Here is a 15,588-nt window from a genome sequence, read left to right as displayed (position 1 = left end):
CAAAGAGACTGATGACCTCCTATCTCATCCCCATCAAGGCCTGATTCACCCTTGCTGTCACCGAGTACTGAAACCTCCTGCCCTGAGTTAGGAAACTTGCTCATCTGTATGACGTTCATTTCAAGTTGTACAGTGGTACAGACTCTCGCTCCTGAATCGCTTATGTCTTTTTTCCCTAAGTAATTAACAATTTTTCCACATGAAGTTTCTCTGTCTCTGTATGTCTGTCTCTCTCTCTAGAGTGATCATTTATAATCTCACCATTCACATATAATGACAGAGTACTTTTGGTTTATATGCTTTGGCCTTTTTCTATTTATATGAACTATGTTTTTTAAATCAAAATAAGCCTTATTATATAAACTCCTTTGTAACTTACTTTTTTACTTAACATTGTATTATGAATTTATTCTCAAATCAATAAATACATATCAAATCATCCTTTTTTTTTTTTTTAAAGATTTTATTTATTTATTTGACAGAGAGAGACAGCGAGAGCAGGAACACAAGCAGCGGGAGTGGGAGAGGGAGAAGCGGGCCTCCCGCCGAGCAGGGAGCCCGACGCGGGACTCGATCCCAGGACCCTGGGATCATGACCCGAGCCGAAGGCAGACGCCTAACGACTGAGCCACCCAGGCGCCCTCAAATCATCCTTTGTAACACTTAAAATATTTCATTTTATTGATAAGTCAAAATTTATTTAGCCAGTCCCTTATTGATGGGCAAATAGGTTCGTTAGGATATTTGGTTATTACAAATAGTTCTCCAGCATACATCCTTTTATGTGTGTCTATTACTGCTATTATTATCATCATTTGATTATTACCTTTTGTTGAAACCTAGAACTGAAATTGCTGGGTGATGTATAACTCTTAATTGTCAAATTTTAACTTATATAACAACCTCTTAGAAGTTATAGTTGTTAGTAAAATATTAAGATAAATGAGAACCCATGTTTTTGACCTGCCATCATTTCCATAAAACCTTTCCTACAGCAGTGATCCTTATATCCACTTGGCTTCAGAAGCCCTTCCGGTGCATGAACATTGGTTTTATCCTTTAGATGGCCCAACAGCTTCTGACTTCCCACTTACTATGGTCTGGCAATGTACCACTGAAAACCAGTTAAAGCCTATGGAGATTCAAACAGCTGAACCGGAATTTGAAGCTGTGGTTTAGATCCATGTTCATTCTTTTTTTTTTTTTTGTATAAAATGCTTGCATTGTATTTTTCAGATGTATTTCAATTTTTTTTGTGGAGTTCCAGACATACTTCACTCAGGATTATGCACAAACGGCTTGGATCCATTCCATTGTAGATTGTGTGACCATGCTCTGTGGTGAGTATCACTTACCAGGGATAGACTGGTTACTCTTGAACTGTACATGACAATGACCTTCCACTGCTTTTGCTTACCAGTTTTTTTCTGAGTAGGAAGGCTTTGCTAAAAATTGGCTAAGACTATTGCTTCTCAGTCTTTTGGCTAAGATCAAGTATAAAAATTGGCTAAGACTATATAAAAAGAAAAGACCGATCCTACTTTTAGCCAAACCCAACCAGACATGCTCTTGGAATTAATGGTCTCGGCTGATGGCAGATGGAACAGGTAGTTAATACTCCCAAAAAGATACATATTATTTGGTTCTCCCATAATGAGATAGGGTGTTGGGCATCACAGGACTCCTCCTGATTTGGGAAGCAGTTAACCATACAGTATATGCTTGGCTTCCCTCTTCTAAATGCTATGGTCCCCTCATTCTCCAGTCATGTAAACAGTCATTGGATAGCACTGTGAGCCATTTCTATGCAGTCTCCTTAAACGAGTGCCAACAATATGTGCATCACATCTCAAGGCTTGTTTTCATTCTGTTCCCTTCCCAGAGGTTCAAAATTTGGCTCATGGATTTCATTTTTCATGCATAAACCTTCATTCTTAGAAAAGTATGAGGGAAGGTAGGATGGTGCAGTCATGAGAGAAGCGCACTCACCATGGTTATAATTTCATTCAAGAAACCCCAAGGGTACAAATAGGGTGTATAGAGTAGTCTCAAAACTCATGGAATCTCTCAATCCCCCTATATAATAGAGGATAACTAACCTTGAGATTTTTCTTTTTGAACATTTTAAACCAAAGTTATTATATTAATGTCTTAGAGAGTTTCTGAGATTGGGATCCAGTTGAAATGATCTATATGCAGTCTAGGCCCATTTAATCATTTCATTTAGATGAATCCTTAGTATTAAAAAAACACTGTTATCTCTTCAGGCCATGTCTTGGTGACAGAAGGGAAATACTATATTATTCAATAACTCATAAATAAATCAACTGATTCCATTCTAAGTACTGATTCATATTTATTTTTAGAAAAAATGTACATACTCAGGAATCAGTTGAATTGCACTGAAATGTATTTCCTTTGTTGGGAGGAATTTGAGAGCAAGTCTAGGACTAAAAGCAGGTTTCATGAGAAGGCTAAGTTGACTCTGGCTACTGATAACACTGGAAGGTCTTAAGGGATCAAAAAATAATATCTTTGTGTTTTCTAGTCTTTTTTTTTTTTTTAATCAGTTAGACAGTCACTTTGTTTTCAGGGTCACATTATTAGTTACAGCCTTTGTATGAAATGCCAAGTGGGTGAGCCATGTTTATCTTTCTCAGAGGACACAGGTGACTTATTTCCCTCACTGTTATCTTTTGGAGAATATTTATAATCCCCAGAAGAGGAATAAATGGCCTTCGGTGACCAACATGATCACAGTGACTGTGTGATAAAGCAGGGTCATGTTAGATGTAGCATTTTTAAATTCAAGGACTTGAGGCCATGCGAGGGGTCAGGCCTGTTGTATCCAATTATCCTGTACCCACTTGCTCACCTGGCGACATTAGTTGAGTTCAGGAGATAGACAAAAGCCAGCAGAGTCATATATAGGACACTCACTGGGGGCACTTTGCCCTCTGATAAACAGAGAAATAAACATTTTTCATTGAGTTTGGTCTAAATTTTGTCACTTTCCGATAGAATTATATATATTCTCAGGAGGTTCGCTCCTTCCTGTTTTCCAGAGGTTATATATACAGCCAGCCACTGTGTTAACTAGACAGGAGACATCAGGCTGATGACTGGTTCCATCACGTACATTTGAGTCAGGCCCCAGTTTCAACCTGATCAATACAAAATTATACTCCACAGATACCCAGAGAACTTGCTCTTCTGATCTTGTTACTAGGAGTACTGGTATCAGCATGTTCCATTGAAAGAATTCACATACTTTCCCCACCCACCTCCCCTGCCATCAGTCTGGGAGGCCCAAGGAGACAGAGTAAGAGGGTGAAATAACGCTGCACTTGGTGTCAGGTGCCCCAAGCGGTACTTCTTGGTGATCTTAGACATGTCGTATTCCCCTAAACTTCAATTTCTCCTCAATATGTCCCAGCTTTAATTAATATTCTATAAGCCTGGCAGTCGGCATAGTTCTGACACATTGTTAAACCACAAGCAGAGTGAGGCCAACCAAAATATCACCATGGATGTGAAGCATTTGTTTTGATTTCTCATCCACAGGGTTTCCTAAAGCCTGAAACCAGTACCAGATTGTGAAATTTGTCTGTGGTCTCTTTCCCTGGCCTTTCCTGCATAAAGCTGCTGGCCACACAGGGTTGCCCACTTTCCTTCCCCACCAGCTAACTGTCATAATTATTGCTAATGGTGCATGATCAATACCATATAAAACATACAAGGCACATCCCGGTGCAAGTGATAAGTAATTTAAATAAGGAGCTGATTCACTGTTTAAAAAGCACCCTAGAGCCCTGGGATTATGACTGTAATAAAATGGAGAAGTGGGAGGGGCAGCGAAATGCAAGTCAGCAGACTCGATCCTAATTCCAGCTTTGCTACCTGTTCTCTGTGTGACCGTGGACAAGTCGTTTCCTCTCTCCTCAGTTTCCAAATGTGTAGAGTGAGCAGGACAGGCTTGTTGCTGTAAAGGCCCATCCTTCTCAGCTCTGCCAATGCAGCAGCATAGTTTTTTTCACAGTGCCCTCAAGGTGTTTCTGTTGAACCTATTTATTATTGCTTTTGAAGCCCCTCTTGGGAGTGTTGTCAGTAACCACTTATCCTGTCAAGTGGGAATCATGCTGGGTGGCTTGCTTGCATCTACTGGTCTCATCCTGGGCTCATTTGCCACCAGTCTGAAGCATCTCTACCTCACTCTGGGAGTTCTTACAGGTAAGGACACTTTGTACCCCTTGTCTCACCCCACCCCATTCAGGTTTTGTCAAGCACATCAACAGAATCATAATCCATAAAATATTCACCTCATTAGATGAATCATTTAGCTGACCCAGCTTATGCCTACCTACCTAGCAGTTAAAAGAGCTGGAAATACAATTGATTGTACTGCTGTAATAAAAATGTATCACTGCTTGAATTCGGCCGCAGGATAGAAGTAACTGCTGGCTTTCCCTTCGGCAGCTGTGCATGGCTGAGATTCTGTACTCAGAAGCAATGAGGTATTAGTCAGGGCAACATATATTTTCAGCAGTGATCATTCTCCCAACATCTTTGCCAAGACATAAAAATACTATCTGTGGTCAACCTGAGTTGCCCCTGCTTTATAGTGACGATCACTGTCCAATAAATGGGGGTTTATAATTTAAAAAAGACAGCCCCTTATTGTGAATATTCTTGTGTTGTACATTCTCTCAATGTTATGGAAGTATACTTTAGAGAATTATAATGAACCCTGTGGGAAGAGAAGTAATCTATGTGCATTCCATAAATCACACCCTAAGGGGACTTCTTAGCATCAAGGTGGGATCGGTTGGTGGCAACGGAGTGGCAATTTGCCCCATCACTCAGAGGGATGTGGAGTAGTGCTAACCTGCGGTCTGGGCACCGTGCCATAGGGGTAGCATGATCTGGCCAATAAAGAACATAATCTCGTAGTGGTTTTATAAATCTGGCTCCGGTAGCTAAGAAAAGGTATCTGTCCCATGTAACCCAAAGGGTCCAAATGCTAGGGTGTGTCCAGTCATCGCAGTTTACCAAGAAGCGCCCTGGTCTTAGCACTGAAAATCTCTCATCTGGGAAACTTATCTGTCCAGGCAAATCAGGATCATTGGTCACCCTGCAGTATGGATGGAAACAGGAGCTGACGGTGGTTCTGTTTTTCCCTTTAGATGCCATGAATCCCAGGTTTTACACCCTTTAGATTTTCTTGACTTAAAAGGAATAGAAGCTGAAAATCTTTAAGAGGCTCTCTGCTGACTTTAAGGCATATTTTCAGGTTACTTTGTGTATATGCTATGTTCATGTATAAAGTTGGCACGGAGTTTCCCAATTATGTGAAATTACCCTGGAACTTTCATGGGGCCATATATGCTATTTAAACCCAAATTCCAGAGTGGTCCAGATGATCAGAGTTGTGTTTTCATAGGCAGTGAAGAGTTGAGGTAATTCTCTGGACAATTTAAGATAAAAAGAGGTGTTGGTGGGGAGAGTAAGTTTCTTAGGTCAGCGTTATCCTGATTTTCTAGCTAATTCAAATTCAGTTTGTGTAATAATTTTTAAGTTCTTCATTTCATTTTAAGAAGTCATATTTTTTAAGGGTTTCTTCCCAAGAAGAAAGTCATATATATGCTATATTTTCCCAACTGTGGATGACTGGTTGGGGGAGACTCATCTTCAGCTTGGGGTAGAAAATAGTTTTAAAAGGGTTTGACAGACGGCCAGATTCTCCTTCATCCGAATAACTGAGATGTTTTCTTTCACCGGCTGTTCACGGAGTACCAGCACTCATAGACTTCTCTCTATCCTCCAGGCCTTGGGTTTGCACTGTGTTACTCCCCAGCGATTGCAATGGTCGGCAAGTATTTCAGCAGACGGAAAGCCCTGGCTTATGGGATCGCCATGTCCGGAAGCGGCATTGGCACCTTCATTCTGGCTCCTGTGGTTCAGCTCCTTATTGAACAGTTTTCCTGGCGGGGAGCCTTACTCATCCTCGGGGGCTTCGTTCTGAATCTCTGTGTTTGCGGTGCCTTGATGCGGCCTATTACTCTGAAAGAGGACCAGACAACCCCAGAGCAGAACCACATCGGTAGAACTCAGAAACAAGACTTTAAGCGAGTGTCTCCCTGTTCCACTTTGACGAAAAAATGCGTGCATACCTGCCTCGGTTGCTCTTTGCAGCAGGAATACAGCTTTTTACTGATGTCGGACTTCGTCGTGTTAGCCATCTCCATTCTCTTTATGGCTTATGGCTGCAGTCCCCTCTTTGTGTACTTGGTACCTTACGCTCTGAGTGTCGGAGTGAGTCACCAGCAAGCCGCTTTCCTTATGTCCATACTTGGGGTGATTGACATTATTGGCAATATCACGTTTGGATGGCTAACTGACAGAAGGTAAAATCCGCTGGGACCACAGCTGGGTCCCTACCAGGGGGCTCTGAGCTTTGAGTTCCCCTCATCCCCTTACCCTGTAGAAAACCTACTTCGGAGTGATGTTAACAAGTTTGCAGTACCTGAAATCAACTCCCTTGCTGGTTCTTCTAGTCAGAGGTCGGCAAACTTTTTCTGTAAAAGGGATAGATAGTTAACATTTTTGGCTCCGTGGGTCACGTGATCACAGTCACTCAGCTCCGCCGTCGTGGCACAAACCAACTGTAGGCAACATGCAGACCAATGCGAGTGGTTGTGTGCCGGTCGGACTTCACTTATGGATACTGACATTTTAATTTCTCATATAACTTTTACATATCAAAATAATCTGGTTCTTTTGATTTTTTTTCCAACCACTCAAAAATAGAAAACCATTCTTAGTTCATAGGTAGGGCAAAAAACAGGTGGTGGGCTGGATTTGGCCAGTTTGCCGACCTCTGTTCTAGATGGTTTAGGATGGTGGGTAGGTCTAAGTTGCAGAAACCTGTGGTAACTATAAGTTCTGGTGACAGGTTTAATTCCACCCCAAGTCAAGTCAGTGCTCAGGCTGGGTGTTGTGGTTTTAGTTATTTTTTAATGACGGCAGAGACTGGCTGGCGATGGAGAGAGGAGCAGAATTCAGTCCAGGCAGGAAGATCAGGGGCAGTAATAGTACATTATCTGTAGGCACATATTTGTGTTTGACAAAACAAATAGCAAATACATTCATTATAATTTTAGGCTTAGAAATTACAGTTATCAGAAATCTACCAAGTAGTTTCTTCAGCTAATGCTTATTGTTAGGATTGAAGAGAGCAAGGTACTCATCTTCTCCTAAATGGACTCTTCACACTTCAGCTATGACCTGGGGGAGCAATCATCCTGTGGCTTCTTACATATTATGTCTTTGGTAATTAATCAGGGTTCCACTGCCATTCTCCAGTGCTATGAATATTTAAAATTAATTCCAAAAATGCAATGGTTAAGGAAAAGAGCGGAGAGCCAGGATATCTTTCTTGACAATCAACTCAACAAGAAGTAGCCCAGTGTAGGTTTGATAGCGGCATCTCTAGTCGGAGATATACAAGACCTAAGTACTTGTGCTGACTCTGCCCCTTATTATCCCTGTGACCTAGGGAAAATCACTAACCCTCAGATCCTTTAGGGCCTTCATCTGCAAAACAGGCCAGTGCCATATTTTTCTATTAACCTCTTAGCATTTTGTGGGACTCAAAGGAGACGGTAGGTTGAAAACTGTTGGTAAGGCATAAACTGCTGGTGCTGATATTATGCTGAGTCTTTGAAATAATGATGGTATCAATGCCATTTGCTATCAATGATGAGTTTGGAGCTATAGAGGGAAAGTGGAATGGAAGTACCACTGGGGAGGGCTCAAAATAAGACTTAGTCCTAGTACAAGACCTTCATAATCTCTGGCAAATCATTTTAATGTCTTCATATTCTAGCTTCTCCCTTTTATACCTGGGGGTTTTGAGCATATATGATGTACCAGATACCAGTGGATGACCTATCTGAAAGCATCTAACAGACTGCTAGAAAATGTTAGTCTCCTGATACTGTACGTGTTATTTTATAACTATCCTTAGGGTAACCCTACAAGATAGGCAACATTCCCATTTTATAGCTAAAGAAATTGAGATTAGAGGTAAGCAGTTAGTAGGTGATAGAGCTAGATTCAAACTTCCATCTTTCTAACTTCAGAGCGTATATTATTTTCTGCCACACCATGTTTCCTGGGAAGATGACTTCTTGTGTTTTCATATACCAGAAGAAAGATAGGCAGACAACATAGATAATGCACCATGGGAAGCCTCTATAAGTAATGGCAACGCTTATTGCTTATTGTGGCCATGGTTCTAAAGCTCTTTGATAGAACCCGCGCATACTGCACTCATTCTTGTTCTTCAAATCCACAGGTGCCTGAAGAATTACCGGTATGTCTGCTACCTCTTTGCCGTGGGACTAGATGGGCTCTGCTATCTCTGCCTCCCAATGCTTCAAAGTCTTCCCCTGCTCGTGCCTTTCTCTTGTACCTTTGGCTACTTCGATGGTGCCTATGTGACTCTGATCCCCGTAGTGACTGCAGAAATAGTGGGGACCACTTCTTTGTCCTCAGCGCTCGGTGTGGTATACTTCCTTCATGCAGTGCCGTACCTGGTGAGCCCACCCATCGCAGGTAGGTTTCCAGAGAGATCCCCCAATCACCGCTTCTGTTTTTCATAGTGATGTGAAAACAGTGAACTCACACATAGACAATGAGGATTGGAAGTTAAGTTGGGAAGAGTGAAAGAGAAAGGGATTCAAGAGCCATCAAAAAATCATGGTCTTACTTATATCCTTGTCTTACCATTTTCTTCCAGCCAATGGGGACCTTAGCCTGCTTGGAAAGAAAAAATCCAAAATTAGGGTCCTGATTCCATTCCACGCTAATGATGGGAGCAATGGAATGGAGCAGCTGTTCAAAACTTATAAGTCAGGCACATGCAGAGGGAAGTCTAGAGGGAGTACAGGATTCCACTTGGGGATAGTGGGCAGGGAGGCTGCAATGGTAAGTGAATGTGTCATAGTCAGTGTCTTGAGTGCCAGCCAAAGGAGCCAAATGGGCCCTATATTCTTCAGAGACTATGGATAGTATTATAATTTTTGTGCAAAGGGGTAATATGGCAAAGAGTATATCTTAGAAAATGGGACCTAGCAATTGATCTGGTACTTTAGGGGAGAAGCAGTTAGGATTCCATTCTAATAGTTCAGGAGCAAACTGATAAAGTCCTGAACTAGGGCCGCTGCAGCAAAATGGAAATGAACTCTGGGGGCAAAGAGGAGGTTTTGGAAAAAAATATCAACTGAATTTAGCATGTGGGGGTGAAGGAGGGGAAAACGCAAAGATAACCTAGAAAATAATGGCATGGTTGGAAGAAATATGGAAGTTGGAAAAAGTGCCTTTGCCAGAAAAAATAATGAATTAAAAGTTTAGAAATGTTCAGATATCTGAAATACCCAATAAAATGTCCAACAGAGCTGTTTAAGGATGAAATCTGAGCTTTAGAGGGAGGCCGGATTTGGATTTAAAGATTTGGGGATCATCAGATAAAGCATCTAGAATGTTTTGTAAACTGTCAAATGCTATAGAAATTGCAAGCGTGATTAAACAAGTAATTTGACAACCCTTTATTGTTTGGGTGCATCAACATTGCTTTTGGTGCTGCTATAGCAGCAGACAGGTCAGAGTCCCTCCCTCCTCCTTAGAGTATGTGGTCTAGACCAGTGTCTCTCAAAATGGAGGTCCTGGGACCCCCTGCGTCAAAACCCCCTGGGGCCCTTGTTACAAAATGCAGATTCCTTGATCTTTCCTTGTGATCTGAATCTTTCCAGGAATGTACATTCTGAACCAGCCTTCTTGTGGTGCTCATGCACACTAAAGATTGAGAATAATTGGTTCTTTTTTTTGTTTAAGATTTTCTTTATTTATTTGAGAGAGAGTGCGCGAGCCCAAGAGCAGGGTGAAGGGCAGAGGGAGAAGCAGACTCCCCACTGAGCAGGGAACCCGATGCGGGGCTTGATCCCAGGACTCCTGGATCATGACCTGAGCCAAAGGCAGCCCCTTAACCGACTGAGCCACCCAGGTGCCCTGCCTAAACTAAACCAAGAGAGTGAAGGTCCCTGAAGATAGGCAAAAAAGAAATGGGCCAAACATTTGCTTAGAAGAAAGGAAGGGAATTTTTGAAGAAGGCAGGATTTCTTCTTTAGCTGATGTTTTAAATAAACAGTTTAGAATTATTTCCAAACCCTAGTGATTGCTAAAGCAGCAAACTAGGGGAAACTGTGGTTGCTTCATGGTTGTGGATAAAAAATCCTGGTCAGTTTAAATTCGGTAATATAGGACTACATGTTTAGTGCTTCATTTTGGAAAACTGCCCCCAAAACGTCCCCACATCCTTCCTCAATAGCCAATTTTTGTGTTTACCAACCTTTAGGAGCAGTATAATTCTCTAATTCTGTTAAAAAGTCATAGTGCACCGGGCGCCTGGGTGGCTCAGTCGTTAAGCGTCTGCCTTCGGCTCAGGTCATGATCCAGGGTCCTGGGATCGAGTCCCACATCGGGCTCCCTGCTCGGCGGGAGGCCTGCTTCTCCCTCTCCCACTCCCCCTGCTTGTGTTCCTGCTCTCGCTATCTCTCTCTCTGTCAAATAAATAAATAAAATCTTAAAAAAAAAAAAAAAAGTCATAGTGCATCAATGAAATTGGGATTCCTGGATCTTTTTTCAATCCATGGCCTTACTTTGGCAAATCAGAGATTATACCTGTTGCCAGGCATTGGAGGATTAGGGTGTGAGGTTCTTACCATAATACTTCTCTTATTTAATTACCTTTAAAATGACAACTCTCTATTCAGTCTCTTCTGTTTGGTGCTACAGAAATGCATAAGTAAGTCACACAATAGCTAAAATATTTCAGAGTAGTTTGGATTGCAGGAAACTTTGTGGGGCTTATAACAATTTCTCCATACCATTTTTGACTAATGAATTGAAGTGGGTGAAAGGAAAAATCATATACTTTTCCAGTGGATTTAAGTTTAGAGGAATTTTTTTAAAGGATTTATTTTATTTATTTGAGAGAGAGAGAGAGAAAGCAGGGGGAGGGATAAGGGGACAGAATCTTCAAGCACACTCCTCACTGAGTGCAGAGCCTGATGTGGGGCTTGATCTCATGACCCTGAGATTGTGACCTAAGCCGAAACCAAGAGTCGGATGCTCAACCAACTGAGCCACCCAGGCACCCCAATTTAGAGGAGTTTTTAAAAAACTTTTTAATCCCAAAGTAATTGCCTGCCAAGGTCTAATTTGACCCCATTGATTTTCTGATCATTGTGGCCTATGTTTTGCATATCATATGCCCTGGTTCTCCTCAAAATTTAGAGCTGGAATAGTCATTGAGATTAATTTGTCGCAAGAAGAAATAAAGGGGGAAAAGGCCATGATTGCAAAATGATACCTAGTGAAGTTAACACTGGCAACTTCTACAATGGCCCAAAGTTCTGATTTTCAAACTGCAGTGGGTGCAACGACTGGTTCCAACTGAAAATTTGAATTCTGCTCTATCCAGAAGCATGTTATGTTACTCCAGATAGACAGTACATGGGTACTGGGAATACTAACATTCAGGACAATTATACTCTCTTGACAGCAGACATAAATGATCCCAACATCAGTACTTTGAAAGACACTTATCTTTTCTACCACATTTGCCGGTATTGATAATAATATTTGTTGTGTGATTACTAAGAATGGGACACTCTTCCAAGTACTTTACAGAACAACAATCCATTTTAGGAGTTTTCCTAGGAAACAGAATGCGTTTTTCAGTTGCTGCACAGTATTTTTAGATCTGCTTTTTGTGTCAAAATTACAACGGTGGCTCTAGCAATCTATTGTTTATCAGCCTTAGAAATTATTAGATTTGGGAGTAGGTACGTAATTGGATTTTCCACTCAAAAATGTAATTTTGCTGTTGCTTGTTACAGGACGGCTTGTCGACATGACTGGGAGCTACACTGCGGCATTTCTTCTCTGTGGATTTTCAATGATACTGAGTTCTGTGTTGCTTGGCTTCGCTAGACTTGTAAAGAAGATGAGAAAAACCCAGCTGCGGTTCCTTGCCAAAGAATCTGACCCTAAGCTGCAGCTGTGGACCAACGGATCGGTGGCTTACTCCGTAGCAAGAGAGTTAGATCACAGAGATGAGCAATCCGTGGTTCTAACAGCACCTCGTTACAGCCCCACACGACCAATGGCTTGAGCCTGGGAACCTTCAGGGCTGAGAGAGGGGGGACCACCGGGTTGTACGTGTCTCGGAAGCGTTTAATTTTGGCAGAAGCATTGCTTTCCAAGGAAATTACTCTTATTGTTTTATTAACATGTTTATAGGGGAAAATAGCAACAAAGCAAGCTGGACCGGCTCAGAGTTTCCTCATTTGGGATTTGTACTCACAATTGAACTATCTTTCAGGCAATGAGCATCACTCTATGGAGAATGTTAGGACACTGCTGCTATAATTAGCTGTAATTAGGGGTAATTACAAAGCATGACCAAAGCAGATGACATTGGGAAGCTTTGTTGCAAACTCTCTGCCCCTCCATCTCACTCCCTCAGTTAGAACGTAAACAGAAACAGTGACATGTAGATTTGCTTACTTTATGCTTTTTTGGAGAAAGGGGTCTGTATTAATCACTGCCTTTTGAGAAATCTAAAGCATTCTTCCACAACTCCATGTAAAACCCTAATGAGAAACTCCACTATGAGACAGGTTTGGCATCTTCACCTTCCACCTCCACGGAAAGCTTTCTTCCTGAGGCTGAGCCCCTCACCTCTGATCAGGCACTCACCTCCGTTACTATCACATATAATACTGAATTTAACAGAATACACCAAGTCACAAGTATGATTTCTAAATCTTACCTGAAATGTTAACACCAACACTTCCTTCTCTCTCTCTCTCTTTTTTTTTTTTCATTAGAAACAAAGCTTTTATTTGAATTGTACACACATTCCTGCTAGGAACTGAAAAATGTTGGCAGTATTCCAACTGGGCAGGAATTGAATTCTTGAATCAGCAGGTCTCTGATGGGAGTTTTCTTTTCAGATCAGACATTTTGGTTCATCATTACCCAAAACAGAACTTGGGAGGTTAGCCTGAAAAATATTCTAAAGGTGAGATTCCTTTCTCCCTGTGTTCATTCTTGTTCCAATGTCCACTGATCTTGACCTCTTTATGGATAATCATTAGAAACTTGATGGACCTCTTCAGCTGAGTGAGAAGGCTTCAGGGGTTCAGCTCAGCATCAGAGCACTCTCATTAATTAGAGCTTTGGTCAGGGGAGAGAGAAGAGAAGGTTAAGAAGGCTAGTGGTGTGATACTTTACAGTTCATAGAACTCTTTCACATACCTACACCCATTGGATTAGAATAGTTTACTCATTCTCAAGTACTCTGTTTTCCTATAGTTTGGAATAATTTCTGACTTTCCAGAGGGAGAACACGGGAGAGAAGAGAAAGGCCAGATCCCTCAGCTTGTCTCCAACCACTTTAAATCCACAGAATGGTAGTGCTGCATCCCCAAATCATGTCATACCTGTAAATTAGGAGCAATTACACAATTGAAAGGGGATTTTAACTATTGAAAAATTTTAAATCTGAACCTTAAAGAAATATTTTGACCCTGAAAGCCATTTAACCCACTGTCCCTCGAGAGGCCTCACAAACACCAGCACTGAAGAAGATCCTGGGTTGACTAAGCATGTGTAGCAAGAGTCTTTGCCTATAACTGGATTATTTCATAAAGTTACATATTAATACATTGCTTTCAGAATGAAATACTGACTTGATTTAATGGAAGAAAGCTGTAGTATTTCATAGTTGTTTTCCAAAGATAAATTTGAATGTTGCCTGTTATCTTTTTACTTAAAGACTTTAGTTTAAACCCATTTACTTTGTCACTTGCAATTTTAAAACAATATTTGGGAAAATATCTGTAAAAAGTCAATGTTAAAAATGAACTTATGTGTGTTTGGAACAGCACTTTACACTGAATGCCATTTCTTGAATCTTCAAGCCTAAAGACTTCTTGAAATATAGTTATAAATATTCTTATACATATTTTTTCCTAGTGATCACAGTAAAATTTTGTTTATCCAGCTCTGCAATATAATTTCTCTAAAGTATTATAAGTATTCATGAAAAAATGGGTATAGAAACCAGAGCTTTTAAAAATTTATATAAAATATTTTGGATATTTTTACTTTAGACATGCATAAATTTATATTTTACTTTCCCTTTTGGAGCAGCATTTTTAGAAAACCAGCAAGGAAAATGTAGATCTTAGAGTCTACCATTGTCAACTTCACAAAATTTTACTGTTAAGGTACCAAGTGCCTATACTGTTTATTTCAAAAGGGAGGAATTTGTAAGAATGATGCATTTTGTGGAATCAAGAACAAAATTGTGGTGTGATGATTCTACATCTTAAATATTACTTTATATCACTGCAAGTTCTACTTTGAAATTGACTGACTAGAAAAGCAAAGAAACTAATTTCTATAGATACATTATACATTGGGCCTTTTTTTCAGATTGTGATTTTACTAATAGATCAGATATTTATGCTAATATTTTCTTATTTCAAAAGCATTATAATAAAGTGAGTTTATATTTGTGTTTGGAAAAACATTTTTCCCTGTACAGGGGGTTTGGATTGAATGGTGAGTGGGCTTGTCTGAATTATCAGTTGTCAGTTGTTAAAATGTAGCTAGCATACAAAGATGTGGTAAACAGGGGTGCCTGGGTGGCTCAGATGGTTAAGCATCTGCCTTTGGCTCAGGTCATGATCTCCAGGTCCTGGGATCGAGCCCCGCATTGGGCTCCCTGCTCCACGGAGAGTCTGCTTCTCCCTCTCCCTGTGCTTCTCCCCCTGCTTGTCTCTCTCTCTCTCTGTCAAATGAATAAATAAAATCTTAAACAAAAAAAAAACAAAGATGTGGTAAACAATCAAATAATTTACAAAAGCCAAACCCATTCATTGAATACTTCCAATGTATTAGCTACTGTGCTAAGCACTTCCTATGCATTGTCTTATTTAATTCCCATAATAACCTATATTATCACATTTGATAGATGTGGAAACTGGGGCACCAGGTGGCCACTGCCTTCCTCTGGCTCCAGTGAAATCCTGTAAAGCTAGGAAGCTGTCTGATGCTGGAACCTGCCTCCTTCCCTTTGTGCCTACTTGGGTTTTCTTCTTATGTGGGTTCAAAAAGCCATTTGGAAACAGGCCCTCCTTTGGGAAGATAAAATCCTTTGGATTATGATTCACTCTCCCAATTCGTGTAGACGGAAAGATTCTAGAATGGAGATTTCCAAGAATTTTCCCAAGAGTCTGGTCCTATCAAGACCACTACTTCCAGGCTAAGTGATTTAATTTGCTGTTTATTGATCCAGGCCTCTCTTTGGGAGCATTTATGTATGTGTTAGCAGAGAGAAGGTTGGGAAGCATACTTTGTCCCAAAAGAGGGTTCTATCTTCTGCATTACCAGAATCATGTTTTCTCAGTCAGGAGTTGAATTCTTTTTTAAGTGCCTGCACCATTGCCCAGTCAT

The 15,588-nt window shown here is 40.8% G+C and overlaps 1 protein-coding gene across 1 annotated transcript in view; it reads left to right on the top strand.

Moving 5' to 3' along the window:
* The window catches only part of SLC16A12 (solute carrier family 16 member 12), a 73,487-nt gene extending 58,827 nt beyond the window's left edge, over nt 1–14,660 (top strand). The window contains exons 3-7 of the mRNA XM_032432380.1: nt 1,237–1,340; nt 4,087–4,230; nt 5,825–6,404; nt 8,357–8,616; nt 11,961–14,660. Of these exons, the coding sequence (XP_032288271.1) occupies nt 1,237–1,340; nt 4,087–4,230; nt 5,825–6,404; nt 8,357–8,616; nt 11,961–12,235 (1,363 nt within the window). The 3' untranslated portion in view covers nt 12,236–14,660. The remainder of the gene's footprint in view (nt 1–1,236; nt 1,341–4,086; nt 4,231–5,824; nt 6,405–8,356; nt 8,617–11,960) is intronic.
* The last annotated feature ends 928 nt before the right edge of the window (nt 14,661–15,588 follow it).

The sequence above is a fragment of the Phoca vitulina genome, unplaced genomic scaffold (assembly GCF_004348235.1).
Source record: "Phoca vitulina isolate PV1807 unplaced genomic scaffold, GSC_HSeal_1.0 scaffold48, whole genome shotgun sequence".
NCBI lineage: Eukaryota > Metazoa > Chordata > Mammalia > Carnivora > Phocidae > Phoca > Phoca vitulina.
The sequence above is the reverse complement of the archived record's forward strand: the minus strand, read 5'-3'. Positions and strand labels throughout refer to the sequence as shown.